This window comes from Folsomia candida, unplaced genomic scaffold (genome assembly GCF_002217175.1).
Source record: "Folsomia candida strain VU population unplaced genomic scaffold, ASM221717v1 Fcan01_Sc054, whole genome shotgun sequence".
In the NCBI taxonomy this organism is placed as follows: domain Eukaryota; kingdom Metazoa; phylum Arthropoda; class Collembola; order Entomobryomorpha; family Isotomidae; genus Folsomia; species Folsomia candida.
Window position 1 is genome coordinate 305,765 of NW_019091246.1, and position 26,448 is coordinate 332,212.

A 26,448-nucleotide genomic window follows, 5' to 3' on the forward strand; every position below is an offset into this window, starting at 1 on the left:
TAATCCTGTTGCTTTCGTTTTATGTTATTATTTTACTGTATTGTGATATCGTCGTCTTCTTATCCGCTTATGATTACTGTGTACTTATTCTTCTACCCACCCACCCACGCACCCACTAATTTCTGCCCCCACGACGAAGAAAAATCCCGGCTTAAATAAATACGCTTTCTTTCTTCATCTCTATAATCTCTCTGGAGGGGACAACCTTTCCCTTAACGGGGGACTCGATGACTCATCACCAAAAGCTGCACATTTTTAATAATTTCTCGGCTCTGGGAATTTATTTTAAAATTCTGGACGACAAATTTGTTATAGTCAGTGAGTTGATTAATGTCTTTTAAGCCAATTTCGAAGAATCCAATTTTTCTGAAGGCTTCTCAAACTTGAGGTTTCCTCTTTCAAAAACTGTCAAAATCTTACATGTATATTTTCAAAAAAATGGAAACGACCTTCTCTACAAATATATCGTCCAGAATTTTAAAATAAATTCCCAGACACGAAAAATGAATAAAGACGTGCTGATTTTGGCGATGAATCATCGCGTCCTACGTTAAAAAAAATAGCCAGGTCCTACATTAATTCTCCGTCGATTTCCAACTCACGCAGGACACGAATTCACCTCATTCTCCACTTTTACATGTAACTTTCTTCTCCTGCGTCTCACCTTGCCTTCCTTCCATCCATCAGGTAAAAATCCAGGTAAGACACCAGGTCTCTCTCTTCCCATAAGAAGCTGCCCCACTCCGGATGCCAGCCTCAGTGTCGAATTGACCACCACGGGAGAAAGTTCAGGCCAGGATTTCTTTGCAACTTTCTTAATTTGCCCACCTCGAACCATGAAAAGCTTCTCGTTTCCCAGCAGCTCCATGTCCTTCCTTCTCCTTCTGTGGGGCACGCTCCTCTTCGTCAACAATTTGTCCGTCGCAGTCTCCTCCACGGACGGGAATATTAATAACAATAATTTCGTGGGTCTCGGCCCATCGGACAAATTATGGAAGTCGCCATCACCAGTCAATACGCCATTCGCCAATGGGAAGTCGGACAAAGAGGACGGGAACGCGATGGAGAACGAGATTGTGAAATTACTCCCGGAGGAAAACCAGCCCGTCGTGAACCTCGTGGAGCCGGACTACTTCGACGACGAGATTGACATCGACTACGAGGACATTTGCCAGGCCGGATTCTGGTGGCACTTGCGAGGTCATCGATGCGTCCCGGTCAAATGTTTGGGCGGAAATAAGCTGAGGGATCCCGCGACGGGGGAATGCATTCGGAAATCTAGACGCAAGTTTAATAAGTCTCCGAGGAACTATTTTTCGTAAGGGAAATTTATGAAAGATTTTTTTTGAAAATTTACAAAATTTGTTTTTTTTTGTGTGTAGGAGAATGTCATCGCATAGGAGATTTGTCCCCAATTTGAAGCAGTTTGGAGGGAGGATTTTCAGGAAATAAATTTTTGTGGGGAGGATTTTGCTTGAATTTTGATTGATAACCTTTGAAAAAGCTGACTCAGGAAATGGGACAGGACCGGACCGGACCATAAAAGTTATAGTTATGAAAAATTTACTGAAATTATTCAGCAATTATTATGTGTTTATTTAGGACAGAATTATATGTTTGTGAATGCATGCATAATTAACGGGTTGGACAAAATTAAGTGACGTATTTATTTATTTTAATGAAAGTTATCTTGTGTCAAATGTGTTTATGCAAATATGTACCTACCTTGGCTAAAATTGGAGAGAATGTTTATGAAAGGAGAAACATCCTGAAATTGATCGAGTATTATCTAATTGTGGAAAAAATGAGCATTTATGTATTTATAAGAGTCATAAGTAATGTTAAGAAATATTTAATAAAAGAAAGTCAAAAGAATTATGGAACTTGTTACTTGTAACTTGTGTTATTTTTTCTGTGTGGGAGTTATTTTTGGTACGAAATGAGCGATGTTTAATGAGGAGAAAGATGACTTTGACAAGTTCTGCTGACGATCCTGAATAGAAACTTGGGTTAAGTAAAGAAATGAACTTTTGTAGGAGAGGAAATCTTTCACTAATGAAGGAGAGAAAGTGGTTAAATTTCATGGAATTAATTGCTCAAAAGTTTTACATAGATAATAGGATTCGATTTCTTAATCAGTTTGGTATTTAAAGCAGAATTAAAGATTTTACTTTTCCTTTATTAAGATTTTATGGAGGAGTAATTTTCTCTGGGTAACAATTTTGAAAGAAAACTGTTCATAATTTTTGGTAAGTTCTGATAATAGATAAGTTGTAAAGACAGTAAATTAGAATATAATTTATTCTGGCATTTCATTTTAAGGACACATGACACAAAATTTAGCAAAAATGCAAATAAACCGATTAGAAACGGTAATATTTCAATTTCCGGTTCCGCTGGTTCCATTTCCTGTGGCAGGAGCCAGACTTTTGACATTAAACAGTTGTGTTGCTTATGTGTATATGCCTCAGAGATATTAAGATCCGGCTAGAAAATTCTTTTTTCAAAGTTAATATGATATTGATGAGAAAAGGGGAAAATCGTTTCATGAGACACTAGTTGACAATCTCATAGTCCCCTCGGAAATGACCATTCTTGTATCCACATTACTAAGGATAAGCATGGAATATCTTTGCGAATTTTGGTGTCTGGTCGTTATACATATATCGTTCCTTAAATCAAATCATACTCCGCATCCTGAGTTGTTGCATGGAAAAATCTGTATCCTGAAGTGTCACACGTACATACCTACATATGTAGATAGATACCCAAAGCTTTAAAATTTCTTAATCTACTTGCTTACCTCTTATGACAAATATTTGCTCTGGTTGCCTCTGAATTTTAATTATGGGACAACCCAACATACGTCATTATGCTCTTTTTCCCTCAATTAAATTATGCAGTTAGCAAATCTACATTAAAATTGCAAAATTTCCGCGACTCTTTGGTTGGCTCAAAATTTCCGGAGTCGATCTCGAAGTGAATTCTCAACATTTTTCATATTTTCTCCCGAAATTTTGATCTAACTCAAGAGATATGGAGAGGAAAGTTACTGAAATTTTGTAAACGTACATGGGTTTGATAAGTGTCTCTTAAAATTCTCTCGTGTTCGACCTGGTTTGAAAAGTAGTTTGGTTTTGTTCTACTGACAAAAAACAACACGCACATTTACGTAACTTTCTTAAAAAGTTTACAGATTGAGAAAGCGATTCAATTATATTTGACCTATTTCATTTCATTTACCGTGTAATTTGTGCAGTTTATCAAGTTCAGCAAAGTAAAACTTATTTAACTACTGATTAAGTGAAACTTTTAATAATACTTTCTTCGAGTAGATTTAATCGTAAGACGAGACAAGATAGTGCAGAAGGAGAAAGGCATAGGACGATCGTGCAAGACTTGAACAAATAAAGTTAGTTTGTATCATCGCAATAAGTTTTTATTATCAGAACAAATACGAAAATAAAGACGTGGACATTTAGTATTTTCCAAAAAATAAGAAATATGTAATTGCACACCAAACGAAAAATAAATGTGAAAGTTAAATAATTATCCCCGAAAAAAAAAACTCCCTAAATTTTTTTCCGTAGGACTCGATAATGCGTCTTCAAACTCCGCATTTCTTAATAATTTCTGAGCTTTGGGAATTTATTTTAAAATTCTGGCCGACAAATTTGTAAGTGATTAATACAGGAATGGCTGAGTTTCGCAAGCCAGTTTCAATTTTTCTGAAGACTTCTTAAACTTGAAATCTCCTTCAAAAACTGTCAAAATCTGGAGTGTGCATCTTTGAAAAATTGGCAACTCCCTATACTTTATAAATTTTAAAATGAATTCCCAGAGCCGAGAAATGATTTAAACTGTGCTAATTTTGGCGATTTTAGTGATAGGTCACCGAGCCCTACGTTAAAACCTGGAATATAAATATACACCGAGCAAAAACATGTACATTTAAATGCAAAATTTCTGAAAACCTTCCCCAAACTTTCCCCCTTTCTTTCCTTATTTAATCCCTGGATAGAACACGACAGCAATATCGAGATATTTATGTATCAACTTTTTCATCTCGAGGAGCAAGTCGACGGTGGGCTTCCTCATCAGCGCCATCCTCCTCACCAAATGATACTCCACGTCCACCACGGCGAAATGGTTCGGGTGACAAATCTTGCCTCGATATTTCCCCAACAATTTCGCCAAACCCGCAACGACGGCCAAATTGTTCCCGGAACATTGCTCCAGCACGGACTTCATTTCCGCTTGCATCCCTCGCACCACGTTCCGCTCGAAGTGGGAAGGTTTCGTGGCGTGGCAGGAGGCGCAGGTCCAGGGCGACTTGTAGTGGAGGGGATAGTCCGGGAGGAGGTTCCCCTCGAAGCACGTGGGGCACTTGAGCGTGGAAAAGTGCGTGCCCAACTCGGTCCGATCGGAACAGCGGGGACAGGAGCAGTCAAAGTAGAACTGGTCACGGAGCAAGCGTCTCCTTTCCGGCGTCCCTTTCATCAGGTCCACGTACTTTGGAAATTTAAATTATGAAATTTAGTATGTAAATTACAATAAATTATTAAATTTATTGATTATTGATTTACGGGATGGGTGAGCAAACTGAGAGCGGGAGTGTCCTCCGTGACGTACATTTCTAACGTTCCAGATGGCAGAGTTTCCCAGCGGACGGTGCGACGACAACCGTGCGCGGCCATGGAGCCTTTGGGGTAGAGGAAGGTGGCGTTCCTGTACACAAAAAAAGGTTGCTGATTTTCTGGGGGGGGGGAATGGGTTAAGTACTAGCTATTTAATAGTAAGAATAATTAAATTATGATGGAAATTTCGACAATTTTTGGACATTTTTATCGGATGTGAATTAATTTCCAGACGTTTGACGCCATTTTAATAATATTATGTAGGAAGTTAATTTAAAAGCCACCTACAGATACATTGTACCCCCTGAGTGACTGATATGTAGCTTCGCTATATAGCTATTCAATGGTTGTGCCCATACTACGGCATGGTTGAGGTTAATTAAAACATCATAAATTATCGAGACTGATGATAATCTTAAAATTAATTATTTCAAATAATCAGTTTGAAATTTTTCAATCTTTCACATCTTTTTTAAATTATTTTGAAAATTTCTGAAAATATTTTGATTAGAAACTTATAAATTTACTTGTCCACATCCTTATTCGCCTTGACGGCTTCCATCCTTAATGGGTTATTGGGATGGAGCGTGTGTCGGAAGGCGTTGACGTCGATGATTCCCAGGATGAGATCAATCTGCTCTTCGGGCACGTCCCCCACGTGGCACGCCCCCCGAATGAAGTTCTTGGTCAGGGTGGACATGAACCTGACCTTGGGGATGGCCTCCCGCTGCTTCATGTGCGACTCCAGCTTGGTCATGGCGCCCCACGTCGCGGCGTCCTCGGCCGTGCGACCCTTGCTGATCAGAACGGCCCTCAGAACTTTGATGAGTTCGGCAGGGTGGATGAAGTCGTAGGGTGGCTGCAGCGGTGGGGTTATTCCGGCCGAGGAAAATACGGCACACTCGTTCCGAGAGTGGAATGGAATCTGGGAGGAATTACGCAAATTTGAGGAAATTAAATAATTCATTTTGAAAAATACATTATTCATATTAAAATGTTTAAATCGCAGTTACATTAATTTTTGCATCCATCCATTTCAAATGCTCTAAAACCATGTAAAGACTGTGGGGTGACCCACACTGGCTTTTCAAAATTGTCATATCGAGCTTTAATTTGGTAGAGAGGTTGCATATGGATCTTAATGGAAGAAAATAAAATGATCAAACACGGTTGTGGCGATAAGCGCAGTATGAAAACATGTCGACAACGCAATGGAGGAGATCGTGTCCAAAAATGGTGCAAATCGGATAAGAAATGGATAAGTAATGGCGAAAAAAAGAGTTGAGATTTGTTGAGAGTTGTTGCGGTGCAGCAGTGAAATTTGGTTGGAAATGTGGCTGCAAGCTGAGAATCTGCACGGCCATTGACCTCGTCAAATCGCTTCCATCTCAAAATTCTGAGACGAAAATTTTGAGATGGAAGCGATTTGACGAGTTCGATTGCCTTGCAGATTCTCACTTTTCGGGCAAAATTTCCACTGTCAGTTCTCACGTTCTCAACTCACCACTGCAACCTGTCTCAAATCGTTTTTTCTCCATAACTTTGCCATTTCTCATCCGATTTGCACCATTTTTCGACACAATCTTTTCCTTACCCTAAGGGGTGACCCATATCAACTTCGAAGAGTTTATATATTCCGCTGAAATTTAGTATGGGAGCGGTAATTAACTTATGATTAAAATTTAGGAGGGTTGAATTTCGAATGTTTTTTATAGAAAATTCTGACATGAGTTTGCAAAACATTCCTAGTTCGGGGGCTAAGCAAACCTGTACTGATAGGTTTTTCAACTTTTCTCTAACAATTCGAAACTTTACGACGTCACAAATACTTATAGAAATAAGCCCCACATAAAAATCCCAAAAATTCCAATCTTAACACTAAAAAAAACATGCAAAAATCACACATATTTGTCTCTACCTGTTCGCACTCCTTCCCACAAACAGGCCAACCACAAGTGGAACATGGTCTTGGATTTTTAGCCTTTAAACAACACCCGAAACAAGTATTGTCCCCCGAATTTGGCGACACGAAGATGGGATCTTCTCTCAAAATGAGCTCCCCAGCTTTCAAGTCACGCCGAGCAACCAGATACCGGCCAAGCGTCGGATTATTCGCTATTTTCACAGGAAACGAGGAATATTCGTCATCTTCATCGTCACAAGATGACAAATTGTCCCCCGTGGTCAGCTTAATGGGACAATTCGAAATCAAATCCACCCTTTTCTTCTCCATTTTAATCTCTGGGTCTAAATCCGCCGTCAAATTAAGATCACTTCTCTCTCTTAACCCTTGGTAATTATTCGTTTCCATTATTTCCCCTCAGACGACTCCTTATCTTTCCGCCTTATCGACTGCCCGGACTAAACACACTCCGTCGTCTCTTCATCGTCTCACATTTATATGCACATACACACGTAGGTTCTTCTGATTATGCAAATTCCTCCTGCTTTAAAATGCAGGAAACTTCTTTAAATAAACCCATCTCTTTTTAACGACATGCTTATTATTGTTTGAAAATGAGATGTGGGGCGAATTCTGTGATGATAACTTTGTCTATTGTCCCCCACACGAAAGTTGGCAGTCTTCTCGATGCCGTGCCATGTGCTAAACTAAAACTTTAATCGTGTAAACTTCTGCATCTGCTGTGGCGGCTGACAGGAGAGCAGATTTCATTTCATTTCTACCAGTTAAACTTTACGAGGAGGACGATCGCGATGTGTTGCTTTTAATAGTGACGACGAAGAGAAAAGGATGGGACGCATGCATGGAAACTTTTTTAGACCAAGTTTATGCTAATGTTTACATTCCACATTCGCACATTTATAATGTGTCAAAAGACGACATGTATTAAACAACGGGACGATCAAGGAAGTAAAAGGGACTCTGTTTCCTAAAGAAAATAGAGAGTACAAATTCGAATAAATGGGTACAAAATGGGTGAAATTTTGTGTATTTGTGTTTGGAAAATGTACAGAAAATGGATAAAATTTATGCATCTTTACCTACAAATTTTTAGGATAAAACCGGGTACACAACATTTTTTGGTAAATGTCCAAAAACTCAGAAAAATTTCTATTTTGCCAATTTTTGGACCGAATTTTCCAGTTTGGTAATAAAAATTGTGTAAAGATTCCCATAAAAGCGTTCGACATATGTGCATATAATTCTGAGTATTTTTGTTTTGTAAATGTGCAAAAAATTCGTATTTTGGGCATGATCTTTGGACCGAATTTGCTTCTGATAAGACCGAATCTGCATAGAATTCCGGCATTATCATGCGCCGCTAATTTCAGTCGCGTCGCCGTCGTCATCGTTAGGAAATTATGCTAATAACGTCTTGGGCCTGCTTGCATGACTTGTTAGCACGGTGCATGGCGTTGCGATACGTTCGCAGTAATAATACACGTTATTTATGGGGAGCAGGATGTGACGGCAATTAAGGTCCGTGCCAATATTCCACTCCTCGCCTTCTTCCCTCTCTCCAACCTTTCCATTTTCAAATGAAATGATTTTTTACTACCCATCCAGACACATGGCAAAATATGAACAAATCACCTCCCAACTTTTTTACAAAAATTCCCAGCATTTTGACTCGAAATTGATGCAATTCTAACATTTAGATTCGTCACTTTAAAGAGACAATTACCCCACAAAATTCACGTACAACTTGAAAAAATCAACTTTTGAAATGGACCGAGTTGAAAAAAATATGAACAAATCGCCTCCCTATCTTTTGTACAAGAATTTCGAACATGTTGCCCCGAAATTGATACAGATCTAACATTTTGATTCGTCAAATCTCCATTTTAAGGAGAGGAATTCTTTCAAAAAAGTTTAACCCCTTGAAAAATTCCTGTCATAAATTGGATCAGATTTTATTTCTTATCTCATAAACTCAGCGGACCTGACCGTGCGTCAAGGGAATTATGTGAAAAAGATGCTACAGAATTTTGATGCGTTTCTTGGATGGAATTTGGTCTGGTGGAGGATGGATTTGAGTGGACTGCGAGGAGACGAGAGAGTCAGAGATTAAGTTATATATGTCCAAAAATAACTAAAACTCTGACAAAATGGAACACATGCCGTCTTTTTTGCCTACATAACTTTTGTCCTTCTCGCCTTTTGATACAGTACACTTTTCCGTGACATGTGGATGAATAGATGTCGACGACGACGACGAGGAAGATGAAAGCAAGAAGAAAAACAAAGAAAGAAATTTATTCCTGCAAAATACGACGTACATATTTTTTTCTATAACTATTTGTAGGACAAAAGATCCCATTGTGTTATGTATTATACATAATGTATACTCAGAGGGTGGATATGTATTTATGAAAAGTCGCTGAAATATTTACGCAAAAAACGCCAATACATTTACGAAATATGTATGAAAAATGAAAATGCAAAATTTGTAAATGTGAATGAATATAATGCTTTGGATTTTTTGTAGTCCAATTTCTTTGAGCAAAAAAATTCGCTGAAATATTTACGAAATGTATCGTATGTATTTTTGAAAAACATATGTAAAATATTTACATGTTTTTCAAATAACAGCCGAAATGTGTATGCATGTATATGTCTGAAAACCTCGAAATATGTACCAAAATGTAAAAATATTCTGAAGCTTCAATTATCTATGCAAGTTAGGGAACACACCCACAAAGCTTGACCGTCGGTCGTTATCAACTTAAGAGGTTGGAAATGAATCCATAGCCGCCCTCTGATCACGTCAGAAAGTTATTATTCGGAGTGGTGGTTTGGTCCATGAATGAGATGATGGATGAAAGAAGGGGATTTTTTTTAGGTTATGGGGACGAGGTGTGTGTGTGGGGGGGGGGGCAGGAGTAGAAAAAATATGTTAATGCAAATGGGACTGGATGCTGCTGATGAGATTGGAAGTGATTCAAGTATGTAGAGACATAAACACATATTGGTTTTCGGGATGAAAGATGAGACGTTTTGATTTCATGTGTCGTGTCGTCTCGCAAATATTCTTGCATCGTTAGCGTCGTCGGGAAATGATAGATGTTGGTTTTTTGAGGGACGCAGCATTTTTCAGGTATTTTTAGGATATTTATTTTTGCTCGTGTATCGCAAATGTAAATATGACGGATTGGAGTGAAAGGTGAAATGTGCCGGGGAGAGATCAATTGACGTGTGTGTTTGTATAGAATTGCTTGGTTGACTGTGAAAACAAGTTGTGAGTTTTTTTTAGACAGGACTTATGTATGGAAATCGTTCAATGTCCGTCATTCTGCCTGTTCAGAGGACGCATTTTTGTGAATATGAAGTGAACTTTTAGAAATTTTGTGTCTAAATTGGTGGCAAAAGGATTGACGTCAGGATGTATGTACGCGAAAATTTGGGCATACCATTTATTTTATAAGATAAGATATTCGGTGTCGAAATTCTGATTGTTCACACCTTTTTAAAATATGTAAAATTATATAAATACCAGACAAAATCGACTATTCTGGGATATGCCAAAACTGCATTACAAATTAAAAAAAATTAGCTTTGTAAAATTCGTAGGCTTTGTAAAACGATTTTACAAACCTTAACAAAATAAAAAGACGCCATTAATCTGACTATGAGTAAGTTTATAAAAACTTGTAAGCTAATTTTCCTTACAAATATATATTTATAAAATTGTGTAAAAGCTTGTAAGTTTTCGGATTACACAAAGTTACCCAGGCCTGCGTGAATTGCATGGGTAGTTTTTCTCGGGGAGAGAAAGTCCTTCGGGAGAAAGTGTGTACTCCAGAATTTATGCGGCTTTCACTATGGCGAAGCAAAATTGCCATGTCAAAATGTCATAATAAAACTTTCACTTACATGACAAAATTCGTACCTTATTTTACAAACATGAGCAAAAACATTGTTCGAAATTTTGAAAATACAAATTCCTTTGAGACCGGACCCCAGTAAAATTATGGCGTCCTTCTTCCGTGCATCCTGTGCCGTGTATTGGCTCGTTTGGGTAAAGAAATACCATTTTCAGAAATCTTTCGAATTAAAAAAATCTGGTGTTTCGTTCCTTGCTGGCTTGCTACATTTCTTGCACTGGGTAGCAAGCAGCGCAAGAAATACGAGGTGCAAGAAACTGGGAGAAAGTGCAAGAAATGTATGAAGTACAGCGGCGTGGCGAAGTTTCTTGCGCCTTGCATTTCTTGCAGGTCAAAATATCCGAAGAAACCACTTTTTTCCCGTTATTTCTTGCACGTGGTTACTTTCACCCGAAACACTGAAAATCTATTTATTTTCAGTTGGTCGTGCTCTCGTACGCGATCGGGATTTCGATTTACGAGGACGAATATGTCATCGAGAAGAATGACGAGTACAGGAAAACGACGGCGTTGGTCAAGACGCTGTGCTTCGTTTGCGCCGCGTACTCATTTTTGGGCTGCATTTTCGTCAAGTGTGACATATCTCATTTGGGTTGTTTCCTACTGGTAAGTGAGGTCATAGGTCAAACAGTAACCTCTCTGATTCATATTCTTTCCTCATGCAGTACGTGGTTCCGCTCCTCTTCATCATCCCCGGCTTGAGCATTTACGGGATCGTGACCAACTTTCCGAACAAGAAAGACAACGGCTCCTTCTTCGTAAATTCGACCGTTTTGCTCGAAAATGTGAAAAATGCTTGGCGAATTAAAAGCAAAAGTCCGGGATGGTTGACGAGAACGGAGGTCAACAAGGTGAGTGTGTAAATTGTGGTCCAAAATCACTTCCGTTTGGACAAAGTGCTGATTTTCGTCTCCAGTGAAGTTAAACTTTAGTTAAAAAATCATTTAATAATTTTTCGCAAATTATGACGTTGAATTTTGGTCTAAAACTGCAAATTTACTTATTTTTCTTCCCCTGTGAGGTTAAATGGTAAAAAAAATCAATTAATTATCCTCCCCATTTTTAAAATCAAAAGCTTCCTTATTTTTATTCCTATAAATACGCCAAATATTGGTCTCAAATTTACTGCTTACTTTCCTCCAGGAGTGTTGCGGCATTTACTCGTACAAGGACTACCAGCTTCTCTTTTACCCCCTGAAGCACACGACCCCCGTGATGATCAACTCCACTTCGGGGGACGGTCGAGTTCTGAAAGAGTTTCCCATCTCCTGCTGCAGTTGGTACCATGGGAAAGAAGTGGGAAACGATGGCGTCCCTGGCGCCGCGACCAAGAAGAAGCTGGACAGCGCCCAGACGCACTGCATCATCGAACTGGGACGCATCTCCACCACGCGCGCCGCAGCCAACTTGTCCGCCACGTACGTCGAGTATGACTGGGAGACCAAGGTGTACAACAACTCGGGCGTGGAAGGCCCCAATTTCCCCATCTTCTTCAATGAGGACAAGCGCCCCATGGTCCATACCAATGTGGGTAAAAAGTGGAAATTTAGCCGATTCCGAGCTAATTTCGAGCTATTAATTCCCATCTTTATTGACATTTTGCGACCGTAAATGACCTATTTTTGAGCGAAAATTGCGATGATTTTGAGCTGATTTCCATATTTACTTACACCTTGCGACCTTTAGTATCCTATTTCTATTTCTGAGCCAAAATTGTTCCATCTTTGAGCTAATTTCGAGCTATTAACTTTTGACCATTTGTGACCCCCCAATTATCTATTTTTGAACCAAAAGTGATCGTATTTTTGCAATGAAAACGAAAATTGGATCGATTTATTAATAATTTTGAATTATTTCCGATTTATTCCCCTTTTTCATGGCCTTTTATGACCCAGGGTTGCCTGACCGTGATCGTGCAGCAGCACTTGAGTGCGGTCGAAGCGCACGAGAGCTTCTTCGTGATCCTCATCATCGCCAGCGTGTTCATGTTGATGGTGTACGTGAAGAGTTGGTGTGACGGGCGGCACTTCAGCGGAAGCGGATCCGAACACTCGCTCGACGTGGAGAACATGTCCGTCATCGATATCCCTCGCTTATCTCAGGGGAATTCTGGAGGGGGTGGAGACAGGCCGAGCAGCGGCGTCGTGGCCAGCGGCGTACGGCGCATGTCCGCCGAGGCGAGGAGGATGTCGGACGGGTTGGTGGAAAACTTGTGAAAGATGCAGATTTTTTGGAGAAATTTCTAAATTTCTAATTTCCAGACTCACCACTGGCATCGTTGGGATCACGCGGAACAGTTTCAGTCACGGTTCAGGAAATCCTGGATCACGTGGCATCGGTGGATCCGTTATGGTCCCTCCAACCGGTGAGATGCATACATATTTACATAAATCTAATTACATGAATTTTCATGAATTTTGCATATTTTTTTCAAAATCCCATCTCAAGCCGGCTTGAAGAAGGGTTTGCTACGAAAGTGAATCTGGAACAACTTTCCCTTTTAAATTTTAAATTATATTTCAATTATGTAAATGTGTCAAAATAAAATAAATTTTCATTCCGTACATGCATCTCGAAGGAAATAATGATCAGTTTTATTTTCAGAGTGAGCAAGAACCAAATCAAATCATGACACCAAAAGTAACGCCGCATCGACTAAAATAAGTTAAAATTGTAGCAAAGTGCGACATTTACGACACCGTTTGTTTGAAACACCGGAAATATAATTTGCATAGGATGAAATCGTGTAACAAAAATAGTTCATAAGAACACAGGACAAGAATTTGTGTGTATTTTTAGCTCATTAAGTTCAGGGGAGGGTGGAGAGAAACGTTTAGTCGACTCTGTAAGAGACGGCGTGTCCGGGCGTGTTGACGACCTTGGTCAACGTGGCGGCACGCACGGCGGGAGCGGCGGCAACGACCGTGGCGGCTGGAGCAATGGCGGCGGAGTAGGTCAAAGCTGGAGCAGCGGCGGCATAGGTGACGGCGGCTGGGGCGTGGTGCGCGGTGGTGTAGGTCACGGCGGGGGCAGCAGCGGCATAAGTGACAGCTGGAGCAGCAGCATAAGTGACGGCGGGGGCGGCAGCATAAGTGACGGCAGGGGCAGCGTAGCTAACGTGGGCTGGAGCCACGGCGGTGTATCCGTATCCGAAGGTGGCTGGGGATCGGAAGACAGCGGGCGATGAGATGAGTGGGGTTCCAACGACACCTCGCTTCGTTCGGGAACGGGCAGCGGCGTGAGCAGCGGCGTGTTGGATCTTTATTACGATTTTCGAACAATTTTTAGTACAAGGTTCATAAATTTGAGGTAGGACTCGATCACCAAAATTATCAAATTTTTAACCATTTCTCTGGGAATATATCTTAAAATTCAAGACGACAAAGCTGTAGAGCAGGTCGGGGCTTTTTTAATGTGCACCCCAGATTTTGAAAATTTTTGAAGGTGGTTCAAGAACCCTTCAGAAAAATTGGAACTCATCGAAACTGGCTAAAAAAACTCAACGCCATGCTACGAATCACCGCGCGGAGTACACATTTGTCGCCCAGAGTTTTGAAATAAATTCCCAGAGGTGATTACAAATGTGTTTCGTGAAGCGTCATCGTTAAAAAAATAAATTGACAATAGTACCTTGGCAGCGGAAACTTCGGGGGTGTCGACTGGTCCGGCGATGGAGACAGCGGGAGCAACTGGGAGAGCGTTGGAGGCGACTCGGTACCCATTGTGGTCAGCGGTGTAGTGTGTCGTGAATGGGATTCCTTCGGGGGAGATGTACGAGAAGCTGGGGGGAAAATACGGGATTATTTTTTACACATTATTTCCACAAATTTCTATTCAGTCTTACGTTCCTCGAACCCCACCGGCAGCGTCTCGGACGGCAGAGTGGGCCTGGGTTGGTTCAGAGTGTCCGAAAGAGGCTAATCAGCGTAAACAATTAAGGTTAATTAAGGCCAGTTATTAAACTAAGCTATTAAATTCAGCCCACCTTGTCCGAGCTCATCCTGAGCGTGGTACTGGGTCTTGGTGGCAACGGCTGGAACATGGTGGACGGCTGGGGCGGCGGCGTAAGTCAATCCGTTGTATCCGAGGGTGTTGTAGGCAAGTCCGTTGTATCCCAAAGCAGAGTACCCGAGACCGAGACCCGCACCGTTGTACAAGATCTGGGCGGAACTGACTGCCAAAACGGCAGCGAAAACGGCCTAGAGAAAAGGACAAGATTTCTTAAAAATATGCAAATTATTCCGGGGGTGAAATTAATTTTAATGCCCCACTTACAATGACCTTCATATTTTTGGTTGGAGGTTGTCGAGTAGTTGCTCTCGGTCGAAAAGTGGCGTGAATGGAGGAATGGTTGAGGGCAAAAATGCTTTTATACTGGAAGAAGGTCCCCACCCAGTGCACGCTGCCCAGGATGAGTGAGTACCACATTCTGCGTGGCTTGGCTTGGCTTGGCCACCATTCATGCCTTTTTTTCTGGACAACCACGATGCCCTGCCCCACAAAGAGTGCAAGCATTCCAGGCAAAAAATCACCACACCACCACCACGATGGTAATTAATTGCTACCATTATTATTATCAGAGAGAGGTCCTTTGTGGTGGTGGTGGTGGTATGGAATTTTCAGCCCAGTCCAGGCCATGCGGACACGATTTACATATGTGTTACGAGACCACTGAAGACTTGATGACCAAATAATTGCTATGCATTGACCACGTTGCTTGTTAGTTTTCATGTGATGATAAATGGTGACGCTGATGAAGGAGGAGGATGTGAGAGCGAAACCTGCGTCAACTAATCCTAAGAGTGAGTGATGTGATGATCTCTTCTCCTAAAGAAATGCAATCAATGCCCTTGATTCTTGATATTATGGAAGCACATTTATTTATGGGACGCCGTATGTATGCCTACTATCTAATAAGGCATCTAATAAGACAAGAACTATGCAAGTGGTGGTTGGTTTGGTAGGTAGCCATTCATTTATGCAGAAGTCATCAATCTCAATTAAATGCTAAATGATATTTAGGTTTGGTTCTTTACTTTTGTATAGAAATACCTTTAATTTCCTGACATATGTAACATGTACTTAGCATACCTGATAATTTCATGGGTTGAGTAAAGTGAATCTTCAAATAATAAGGAGGGGAGGGTGACGTGACGTGATGATAGCATGAAATAAATTAGTTCATTGATTATTCGCGATGATTTTTTGCGTCGAAAAAAATTGTCATGTGTATCTCCCAAAAAACCAAGGGGTAAGGGAAGTCAGTCAGTTATCGATATTAAGGCATGATAAAGATGATTTTGATAAGCTGAATAAAAATACAAGACTCACTTTTACAGCTTGGCTGCTACATTTATCCTATCTAATTTAATACGACACAATTTATTTTCATTTTTGCATTTCATTTTTGTCGTGGAGTACAACAAGTGAAGGAAGCCCAGTAAACATTTCTCTAAGGTTCGGTCAACGAATTCTCTACGATCTTGTTCGAAATCTAACCGATCTCGAATTCTTCAGTGACTCTTAGTGATTTTTGTATAAGATTCTCACAGAATTCGCTACAATCATTCGGTAACAAATTGTGAACGATTTTTTCTACAAATTCTGTGAGATTTCGTAGAGAAATTGAGGCAAATATTGGACTTGCCAAAATCACTACAAATTTTCACCGAATTCGTTGAGTCCTAGAGATACTAAAGCCTGCGCCTTGTGCTAAATTTAAGAGAGCAACGAGGTGATTGAAATCACGCCAGTTAGTCCACAACCACAGCCATGAGCAGGCTGGGTGTCTTTTTCCTCTCGAATCGACAGAAAAGAAGACTTACTAAAAATCTTGGTGACGACAAAATTTTTACAGACAATTCAAGTAAATTATTAAAAGTAGTAGAAGGAGTAAGTTCATCATCAGCCAACATTTCATCAGCCGCTGGAAGTTCATCTCAAATTATTAGTGACACAGTAACCGTAAGTGAACTTTGTGATGTCACACCCCCAACTTTTCCCCTTGAATTTGAAAGCAACAATGTGATAGATTGTGATTTGGCAGATAGTCTATGTGATTTTGATTATGAACTAGATGACAACGTAGGATCGTATAAATTAGACTCATCGGAGTCTGATCAAGAATATTTTAATTCTTCAGATTTCGAAATTGACTTTAAGTATAAATTGCAAAAGTGGAGTTTAGATAATAATATTAGTCACTCAGCGACGTCAGACCTGTTAAAATTACTTAAAACTCATTCATGTCTATCGTACCTTCCATCTGACGCTAGGACGTTACTTCATACCCCTACCAAAACTGTATTGCGAGAAGTGCTACCCGGTAATTATTGCCATTTTGGACTAGAAGTCGGAATTCAGAGGATTTTAGTGAGGAGAAAATGGGAAGGGAAAGTATGTGTGCAAATAAATATTGATGGACTCCCAATTTCCACAAGCGATAAGAAAGAGTGGTGGCCAATTCTTGCTCATATTAGGGGAACGTCGACATCGAACATTATTGTGGTTGGAATATACGAAGGGAAATCTAAGCCTATAAATTTAAATAATTATATTGGTGAATTTGTAGAAGAAGCTTTACGTTTATATAGGGATGGTGTTGATTTAAATACTGTGAAATTTCCGTTTGAAATAGAAGCGTTTGTTTGTGATGCGCCGGCCAGGGCATTTGTGTGTCAAATAAAAAATCATACGGGCTACTATGGATGTGGAAAGTGCACCTTAAAGGGAAAGTATGTAGAAAATAGAGTTGTGTTTATCAAAACCGACGCGAGTGTAAGAACAGATCAAAGTTTTAGAGATAAATTACAGCCAAAACATCATAATGGTGATAGTGCAGTGGAGAAATTGCCAATCGACATCATCAAATCATTTCCTTATGAGTATATGCATCTTGTGTGTCTGGGAGTTACTAAAAAACTGATTAAATTGTGGGCAGTTGGAAAAATTAGGGTGTTTAGGCTGGCTCCCCGAGTAGCTGCAAAGATTTCTAAAAAATTAGTCAAATTAGGTTCTTGTTTACCATTGGAATTTAACCGAAAGCAACGGCCACTTGGAGAAATAGATCGCTGGAAGGCTACGGAACTCAGAACATTCCTACTATACACTGGTTCAATTGCACTGAAGAAATATTTGCCAGAAAATCACTATCAACTATTTATGAGCCTCTCGGTAGCAATTAATATATTAGTAAATCCTAAAATTCAAGACGAGTTGTTATCATATGCTGACTCCCTACTGCGGTATTTTGTGGACCAGTTTAAAAAAATTTATGGACGAGTTAACATGTCATATAATATTCATAGTTTAATTCATCTCGCGGATGATGTGAGAGCATTTGGATCATTAGACAAATTCAGTGCCTTCAAGTTTGAGAACAAATTGGGTCAGATAAAAAAATTAATTCGGAAACCATCTTCGTCACTAGTGCAGGTTCATCACCGCTTGGCTGAACAAAATTTGTTAGACTTTGACGATGAAAAGTTAAAAAATCACGAATACCCGGTTTTTTCCCGATCCGCAGCTGACGGGAGTTACAAACTTGCAGAATTTGAAACCTACTCTCTTAAGTGCGATATAAAAGACGGCATAGTATTTTTGAATTCTCTACAAATTGCTATCATAACTTCTATTTGTTCGGACAAGAAATCTTTTATATGTAGGAAGTTTGGTTCAATTAGAAAAAATTTTACTTATCCATGTGATTCAACACTTCTCTCGGTTTACGAAGTTAATTTGGAGTCTTTACAAGAAGCGACAACCCTTTCATTTACTGAAATAAAACACAAGTGTGTTTGTTTATCTGAAACTGAATTAAAATTTGTCATCTTTCCATTACTTCACACCAGGTGAGAGATGGACGAGTTTTGTGTTGTGAAGTTTCCGGATGAAAGTGATGCTGTGGCGGTAGTCTGGAAGGGATGGATTCTTGGTGACAAGTGCTATTGGCCAAAATTTTCGAAACACATTACGAAGTTGGTAAAAAATAAAACTGAGGTGGATGTCGAATCTTGGGAGCCTTGTAAAGTAAAGTTAATACATTCGTTTCGTAAGTCAAATAATATTTCTTTTCAAACATATCTTAACTTCACACTCTGTTATTAATAATAAATATTTGTGTCTCTAATATCTGCATACTTCTTTCAGCAACGTATAAGGAGGCTCGAGCTCATCTTAAGCGTGCCGAGTATACATCAGATATTGGTGGAGGCGACAAATCCGAAACACTGGGAAGGTCCGGACAGGAGGCAGTCGTCCCTCCCACTCTACCACCCTTCCCGATCATGCCTGACAGCCAGCGAGCAGATGAAGAAGCATATTCTTCGTCAACCAATTTAAGTGCTGCACAAGTAGTTCCTGACCAGATTTCCTCTATTGGCTTGCCGACTGACGACATTGTTGAAGTGTTTTTCATCGAGAAAGAAGATAAAGCGATTCAAACTGATTCTTACGAATTAACAAACAGTAAGTACTGTCAAATTTAAGTTTTGAAGTACAAATTTTATTCGTAGTTCGTTAAACAATTGGTATTGTTTCACCTTCAGTTATGAGACTTTTGCATTCCATTAAATTGGAACTTCAAGGACACGGACAGGCGCTACGCACCATTCTGGGAAGGGAGTTGTCCAACGGGAGCCCTGCTGTAGTCGCTACGTTATCAGACGAGCTCAACGACTTGGGTTTCCCATTAACGAGAATGGAAGACATAATTGATTTGGATGATCGTGTCAAGAAGTCAAAAGTAGCGAAATCGGACTTGGTATGTAAAAATACATTTGAAAATGAGAATTTAATTCTGTCTACCAATATTAACCGGGTTGAACAATTTTAGGCCATTATTATGGCAACTTGTAAGGGAACGGACGTCAACACCGTGGTATTACAAATCATGTCGAAGCTTATTGCAGATGATCTCATGGCACAGTTCAGCTTAAAAGGAAAGCGCAAGAAGCGATCTAGATAGCTTATCTAGATAAGCTTTTTCTAAAGCTGAATTTTGCATAAGATGTTCTTGGGCGTGGTTTAACATCGAGGGCAACTTCCCAGCATCTAATTCAATCTTTATGTAAATAATTTTACTTTCTTATTTCATTTTTGTCGCGAAAGTGCACCGAATGAATTGAAACCGGATTCGATTGATGTGATCGATCTGGCTGGAGATAATTAAGGAGACATGACATGAATAATTATAAATTCTGGACAACCATAAAATGTGGTGTGGTCTGGGCTGGCTGATCATGCAGGCCAACGCCTAAACCAAAATGACCGGATTATGTAATACTTCAGGGTGCATTTATTTAGGGAATCGTAGTCAAAAAACTCAATAGATTTGGCTACGATTAGCTTTAACTGCGAGTAAATAATTTGTCCAAAGTCAAAGTCAAGTAAAAATGTGGCTAAAATTATCTATAAATATTTAACTAATTACATACTTTGCCCGACGAGTTAAAATTATCTCAAAATTAAATTGGACCAAGTTTTCTTAATATTTTGGCATTTGTCGTGACACATCCGTGTCCGGGATGTCTACTTTTTAAGATAAGACAAACTGACTGACTGGCTTATCTTGGTTTAAATTAATTATCATGACACACACACATGTACTACAAACATTTACGCATTATGTGTCAATCATTAGCGCGATTGAGATCTGCAACCAGTGCCAAAACTCATTTCGTGAGAACAACTGCAAAAAAACGTGACGCAAAAAAGATGCAAGCACATAAAGTTCAGTCTCGCAGCTTGGGTTTAGCATTTGCATTGCGACGATTAAAAGAGTTGTGATGCAATTTAAACAACTGAGGGAATAAAATGTTGCCCAAATATTTGAGGAATTTGTGGTTGAACATTTGGGCGATTTTTTTGCGAAATTCTACACCTATTTAACGACAGACTAAAGAATGATTTACAAAAAAGAGGTCCTATTCGATGAAGATTTAGTTATTTAGACACGAATTTCTCGCATATTTTGGTCCTCCAAATATTTGTGTGTGTGAGAGTTTCACTTACATATTCGCAAAAATTCGCACACATACCAAACTCAACCCCACCCAATTTCTCAAGGATACCGACTTTATACTCTCCGTTATCAGCTAATACAACAGGATCGAGAGATGAGATGAGCAAAAAAAGATGACAAGATCGAGTATTTGTCTACGCTAAACCATTATCCCTACATATCATGATGATTGGCGAAAGTATTTATACTACAATTTACATGCAATTTTGCCATATTTTTGCATAAACTTTAGTTCTTTACGTAAAATGTTATTTTCTCAAGTTTGTTTTAATTCCATATTACTAACAAAGAAACCACTCTGGCGAGCTCTATAACATACTAAAAGTATACCCATATATTACAAACTCTGAAATGGAATTAAGTACTAATTTAAGTATAAATTGGAAAACACTTGTGTACTAGTAAACTAAAAATTACTGGTAAATCCATAACTGTAAAACTAAAGTGAACTGTAAAATTAATTCTAAACTAAAAACATGACAAAAAAAGAAAGAAAAAAATAAGAAGCATCCGAAACAAATGTATATCAAATTGCACAAATATATTACAATTAAACCAAGACACAAATGGGAGAGAAACGTTGAAATATATAGAAATTCTTTGTAAATTGGAAAAACATTAAGTTAATTTTAATTTAATGATTTGAATGGAAGATGAGTATTTAGGACAAGTTTAACGTTTGCCGAATGCTTTCAGCTTCCTCTTTACCTCCCTCACGACACATCCTCTTCTGCAAAGCGGTCAATTCCGCGTTGATCTTGGCCAATTGCATGCGCGTATCTTCATCCTGATTGCCTTGGAGTTCGGACGATTCCTATTCACAAAGTCAATATCATTGTAAATTATAAGTCAGACTTACATTACATACTTAATTCGATACATATTTAAGTAACTTACATTATCAAACTCCTTGATAATTTCCTTCAACCCAGTAACACAACTATTCAGCGATTCCTTCATCGAGTCGAAGTGCGTTTTCACAGCAAGCATCATCTTGGTCAGCTTGTCCTCCTGTGATAAAAAAATTATTGTAATTTGTGACATATTTATCACATTTTGTGTTCAAATTACATACCATTTCCTTCTGTGCTTCGAAAATTTCTTGGACCCTGGCAGCAATCTCGCTGGACCTTTGTTGGAACCTCTGAACGACTTTCCCCCTATCTAATGAATGGTTTTGCAGCGTTTCCAATATTGCGTTTGGCGACTCTTTGACAGCTAAAAAAATAAATTTGCATAAATTGCATACAGTTGCATATAATCAGCATAATATGTTACACTAAATCTGTTAAATTACATTGAAAGCAATCCTGAATTCTCCTCTTTTTTGCTTTGATCCGACTCCTGAGTTCGGATCCCAACCGGTTCAACATTTCAGAAATTTGTATCCCCGTCCCGTCACTCTCGTCGTCCGTTAAGCAATCCATGTCACTTGGATAACCGCCACCATTTCTCTGGACGCTATTGTTGAACTGGACCTCCTCCTCCTCCTCCTCGTCCGAATCAGGAATAGTAATACGATGGACTTGTGGTTTCTGCTGCTGTCTTTTCTTGGGAGCAGCTCCACTAGCTCCACTTGGAGGCAGACCAGGTCCGGAGGGTCGATGCACCCCAACGGATGAGCTCGAAGATGACTTCGGCAAAGGAGGAGGTTCACTTCCTTCTCGTCCTCCTCGACCTGCAGCAGGTGGACGGCCAACCGGGCGTGACGAAAGAGTTTCCTTCTTCCCCCCCACGACGATTTGCCTGTTCCTCCCTTTTGGTGGGAGAGTAGCCAGTTCTTCGGTGACCCTTTTACTCTTTGGGGCTGGTTTCCGCTGCTGTCCCAGCTCCATTTCGGGGCTGTAGTCTTCGTCAGAGTCGGCCATTTTGGGCATGGAGACAAAAACTGTGTGCAAGTAAAAACAAAATAATTATTAACTACAATTAATATTAACTGGATTACGCGGAAGTTTTATTTGCAAAACGAGGAAGAGTTTACTTATTTGTCAATTTCTCGAATGCTATCTGACTAATTCTATCTAACTAATAGGTGTGGTCCATTCGACTTACCTTTAATTAATTAATGAATTACTTTAATTATTTGTAAAATTATAAATAATTGAGAAGAACGAACCGACCGACCGGAGAAGCGAATGAAAATTGTGAAAGTGGTGAAGGAGCTGGACAAGTGGGCTGCTGGAGAAGACGCGTAGAGAATTTTGACCCCTCTGTTGTCTCGAGAAAATTCTCTCTGACTTTTATAGTTCGTTGACCCCCCAATTTCTCAAGTGCACAAGTTAACTTGCAATTTGCAAAATTAAATGTATTTAAATTATTTATGCAAATAAGATTTCCGCACACTTTATCAAATTCTTGTTCATGATTTATTACTTTTTTCTTCCATGTACTTTTTATTGACTGACTTAAAACAGCGTAAAATTAACTTGATCAAAGTCAGCTTTTCACGTTTTTAGCAAATTATTCGCAACCAGTGGCAAGCACCCCAAATAAATATCATGCTAAAAACTAACCATATCATTTTAAGAGACGAATAATAAGTAAAGTACTCAAATGCTTGGGTTACGTCATGTTTTTGCAAATGCGAATTCTACACTTTTGCTTGCGGAGAAAGTTAACAAGAAAAAACAAAACTACAAAAATTTGACCTTTCAACAGTTAACAATTTGTCCAGAAACTAAATCACATAACTAATTACACTCTACTAAAATAAATATTAATTAAATCACATGCTCATGAAATTGACAATTGAGCAGAAATTAACTAACAATTAGTACCTCCCTCCCACCCCACGCCCACCCAGACCAAAAATATCATATTATTGACGACAGACAATGACAAGAAGTTGCGTGTTCTGTTAAATATCTGGCTTAAAAAATCAGCTCATTAAATTTCTCATTTTGTAATCATTTAAAAATTATAACAACTTAATTAGTAGCAACTAGAATTTGGTAAAATTTCCTCACTCAGTCGAGTAAAATATTTAAATTAAATGGCAGGCGTACACACTGTCAATCAAAATCCCCTTACGTTCCAAACAGTTGACTTTGGCACAAAAAAAAACTTTGTAAATAATCAAACCGCTGCTGTTGCCGTTGTACCCGAATTATTATTACTTGACCATTTTTTCCGAAATTTCAAAACCACTACGCACCCGACCAAACAAACCTTTGTATTATTATCGTAGGGAATTTTGTCCTTAGAAAAGTGACAATTTTTACAAAAAACTATTACATAAGTCATCACCTATAATTACATAAATTGTTGTTGCTAGATTTATTTTACGTTTGAAATTTAAAATGGAATCCGCCTTGATTGAATTGATGGAAATGTGCGAATGGATTGAAGCCCTGACCACCCCCACCATTTTGCTGTTCTGGATCCAAGGGATCCTCGCCTTGGTCGAATTTCGCCCTCTTTTCTGGATCGGTGAGAACTTCTTTCGCTGCTGCAATATCGATAAATTTCTTTTCCGCGATCTTCTTATCATCGCCGTCTGGGTAATTGTCAGGATGCCATTTTTGCGCAGCTTTTCGGTACGCTTTGACTATTTCTGGTTTCGTCGCGGATCTTTTAATCCCCAAGATTTTGTAGTAATCTCGCTTCGATGCTTGTTTCTGGAGTTTTTGAGTACGTTGCATCCCTTCCTTGGCGCGACGGTTGTCCTCGTCGAATTCCAAGGCGCGACGGTAGTCTTCAAGGGCTATGATTACGAAATTTTATAAGTTTTTTTCTAAATTTTAGTAGTTAATTGGATTAGTAGATTAATTACCTTCAGAAAAGAGATCATTTAACAGATAAGCTTCCGCCCGATCACACAAAATTTCAAGGTCCTCTCGAATTTCGAGTGCTTTCGAGCAATGGTCGACTGCTAGTGAGCCTTCATTATTTTTTAAGTGACACCAACACAGCTTATGCCGCAATTTGAGGTCGACGAGTTGTGGAAGTTTGGAATCTACTTTGAACGCCTGCATAGAAACATGGGATCATTAAGTTATGTTCACATTTTATAAGAATTTATCCTTTTCAGCCTCACTTTTTTAATGTCATCTACACACTCCCCAAATTCCTGCTTCTCCCCCGCACTTTCCGCCTCTTGTAAGAGCTTATCCAACTTTTTCAACTTCTTATACAACGGGAAGCAATACTGATGTTCGGGATCGAGTTTTAAACATTCTCTAATTTCCTTGAGGGAATTGTCCACCTCGCCGAGTTGATAGAGGATCGACGAGAGCCTGTAGAGACCGTCGGTGTCATCATTGTTCAGTTTGGTGGTGAACCTGAGGTCCATTATTGCATGGGTGGCATCACCCAAGTCCATGTAACAGTTGGATCGCATCATCCTCAACTCTGCGTCCCATGGAGCAATGTCAATTATGCGCGACAGAATCTCCACCGCGGATCCGCAGTCGTTCATTTCCACAAAATAGCGAGCGTCAATGACGGCGCGGCGCATCTCATCGGCAGAAGAGTAACCTTGCGACGCCTCGTAGTTGTCGGGGTCACGAGTTAGCTGGAAAGGGAGACAGTTGTTTATTTATTATTAATGTTGATTATTAATTGTTATCAATTTTAAACAGACTTACGACACGTTCATAGTCGACATGGGCATCCTCCAGTTTTCCTTGTTTTAAGAGAAGATTTGCCCGTTGGAGGATGGCCGTTGTGAAGTCGAATTTTAGGTCGATAACTTTATCTAAATCTTTCAGCGCTTGGTTGTATTTTCCTAGCGCCATGAAGACGAGAGCGCGGCGGTAGTAGGTCTGATAATTTTCTGGGTCACCTTCCACGGCGGCGTGATAGTGAGTCAGGGCGTCGGCGAATTGACGGTTTTCCAAATGGATTCTTCCCATTTCGAGGTGCTTATTGACATCTTCCGGAGATCCAGAGTTAACCCCTAATAAGAACATTAATTCAATTTTTGATTATGAAAGATAAATGCAAATGTGATGGATAAACCGACCTGGATAACCCATCAATGTTAAGCACCAAACCAGAATTGCGAAAATATCCATCTTTACGAATGGAATTTCTAGCTGCATTCTTCCGGCAGATAACTTGTTATCAATTTGAGTAGAAATGAAAATCTCTTTAAATTGTCTTAGCAAAGTTGCATATTAAATTTTATTACTCTTCAATTCTTCATATTTCAAGTTTTTGTATTACATCCACTTTAATTTATTTAATTAATTAGGTAAGAAAACTATTTTTAAAATTGTGTAAATTGATTAAGAAACAAATTTGTCACAAACTTTTTAATTTATTATCTAACTTAAAAACTTGACGCAATTTTCTTCTTGGAGGTCAACACTTAACTAAAATCAAGCCGTTAGTTAGTAGTTAGTTAAACTTAATTGTGATTTTGTTGACCTGACAAAACTAAAATAGTGACGAGTAGTAGGCAAGAGTTGAAATTCGTACTTGGAACTGATGTGGTGCTGCCTCATTCGTCCACCAGCCAGAAAAAGGAGGTGCTTCCAAAGACACGATTTTATACACGTTTTACTACCAAAAACCATAACATAAGATTATCATGATGGATACGATAAGGTAAATAATTTCGATAAGGTAAATGTTCCAACAGTAAAATAGGGTACGGTACAGATAAGACAAATGCAAGAGAATCGGCTGAATGTGGGAATTGGGGTAGGATGAGATTTATCTCAATTTTCTCGTCTCAAGTTTGTCTCAATTTTATCACAATTTTTTACTCTATTTTGTCTCAATTTTTCCTTCTCCATTTTGTCACAATTTTTCTGAAATTTTTGTCGCAATTTTTCTCAAATTTTTGTCTCAATTTTTGTCACAATTCTCTCAATTTTATCTCAATTTTCTCGTCTCACTTTTGTCTCAATTTTCCCGTCTCAAATTCCTGCCATGACCCCTCTCACGATACACCGTTGAATCACGACATCCTCCAAAACGTTCAGGGCGGCCTCAACC

General features: G+C 39.3%; 7 protein-coding genes across 9 annotated transcripts; 3 read left to right on the plus strand and 4 right to left on the minus strand.

Moving 5' to 3' along the window:
* Positions 1-722: 722 nt before the first annotated feature.
* On the plus strand, positions 723-1,876 carry LOC110862339. The gene is made up of 2 exons (XM_022111530.2): positions 723-1,318; positions 1,383-1,876. The coding sequence occupies exons 1-2, from the start codon at positions 837-839 to the stop codon at positions 1,450-1,452; spliced, it is 552 nt and encodes a 183-aa protein (XP_021967222.1). The 5' UTR covers positions 723-836; the 3' UTR covers positions 1,453-1,876.
* Positions 1,877-2,267: 391 nt separating this feature from the next.
* On the minus strand, positions 2,268-7,232 carry LOC110862336 (SET domain-containing protein SmydA-8). Of its 2 annotated transcripts, XM_035845425.1 has the most exons (6): positions 6,556-6,633; positions 6,232-6,276; positions 5,651-5,774; positions 5,165-5,562; positions 4,587-4,728; positions 2,268-4,512 (listed from the first exon to the last, which is right to left on the minus strand). In XM_035845425.1, the coding sequence occupies exons 2-6, from the start codon at positions 6,246-6,248 to the stop codon at positions 4,003-4,005; spliced, it is 1,191 nt and encodes a 396-aa protein (XP_035701318.1). In that variant the 5' UTR covers positions 6,249-6,276; positions 6,556-6,633; the 3' UTR covers positions 2,268-4,002. The 2 variants fall into 2 exon arrangements, with proteins under 2 accessions (XP_035701318.1, XP_021967219.2); XM_022111527.2 differs by lacking the exons at positions 5,651-5,774; positions 6,232-6,276 and having other exon boundaries at positions 6,556-7,232.
* Positions 7,233-10,615: 3,383 nt separating this feature from the next.
* On the plus strand, positions 10,616-13,327 carry LOC118433480. Its single transcript, XM_035845427.1, has 6 exons — positions 10,616-11,090; positions 11,150-11,335; positions 11,628-12,011; positions 12,380-12,681; positions 12,746-12,849; positions 12,933-13,327. The coding sequence occupies exons 3-6, from the start codon at positions 11,700-11,702 to the stop codon at positions 12,962-12,964; spliced, it is 750 nt and encodes a 249-aa protein (XP_035701320.1). The 5' UTR covers positions 10,616-11,090; positions 11,150-11,335; positions 11,628-11,699; the 3' UTR covers positions 12,965-13,327.
* LOC110862319 (cuticle protein) lies at positions 13,057-14,927 on the minus strand. Its single transcript, XM_022111501.1, has 5 exons — positions 14,760-14,927; positions 14,470-14,683; positions 14,329-14,401; positions 14,115-14,265; positions 13,057-13,743 (listed from the first exon to the last, which is right to left on the minus strand). Exons 1-5 carry the CDS (start codon positions 14,910-14,912, stop codon positions 13,318-13,320), a joined length of 1,017 nt encoding a protein of 338 aa, XP_021967193.1. The 5' UTR covers positions 14,913-14,927; the 3' UTR covers positions 13,057-13,317.
* Positions 14,928-15,893: 966 nt separating this feature from the next.
* On the plus strand, positions 15,894-20,692 carry LOC118433478. Of its 2 annotated transcripts, XM_035845422.1 has the most exons (5): positions 15,894-16,448; positions 18,335-18,534; positions 18,633-18,950; positions 19,031-19,245; positions 19,318-20,692. In XM_035845422.1, the coding sequence occupies exons 2-5, from the start codon at positions 18,342-18,344 to the stop codon at positions 19,447-19,449; spliced, it is 858 nt and encodes a 285-aa protein (XP_035701315.1). In that variant the 5' UTR covers positions 15,894-16,448; positions 18,335-18,341; the 3' UTR covers positions 19,450-20,692. The 2 variants fall into 2 exon arrangements, 1 of the variants encoding a protein (XP_035701315.1); XR_004833403.1 differs by lacking the exon at positions 15,894-16,448 and having other exon boundaries at positions 16,464-18,534.
* Positions 20,693-21,027: 335 nt separating this feature from the next.
* On the minus strand, positions 21,028-22,826 carry LOC110862302. The gene is made up of 5 exons (XM_022111483.2): positions 22,558-22,826; positions 21,803-22,393; positions 21,581-21,723; positions 21,403-21,516; positions 21,028-21,319 (listed from the first exon to the last, which is right to left on the minus strand). Exons 2-5 carry the CDS (start codon positions 22,380-22,382, stop codon positions 21,167-21,169), a joined length of 990 nt encoding a protein of 329 aa, XP_021967175.2. The 5' UTR covers positions 22,383-22,393; positions 22,558-22,826; the 3' UTR covers positions 21,028-21,166.
* A 31-nt stretch (positions 22,827-22,857) lies between these two features.
* Positions 22,858-25,863, minus strand: LOC110862330 (dnaJ homolog subfamily C member 3). Its single transcript, XM_022111519.2, has 5 exons — positions 25,469-25,863; positions 25,092-25,402; positions 24,542-25,018; positions 24,278-24,473; positions 22,858-24,208 (listed from the first exon to the last, which is right to left on the minus strand). Exons 1-5 carry the CDS (start codon positions 25,545-25,547, stop codon positions 23,787-23,789), a joined length of 1,485 nt encoding a protein of 494 aa, XP_021967211.1. The 5' UTR covers positions 25,548-25,863; the 3' UTR covers positions 22,858-23,786.
* Between the last annotated feature and the right edge of the window lie 585 nt (positions 25,864-26,448).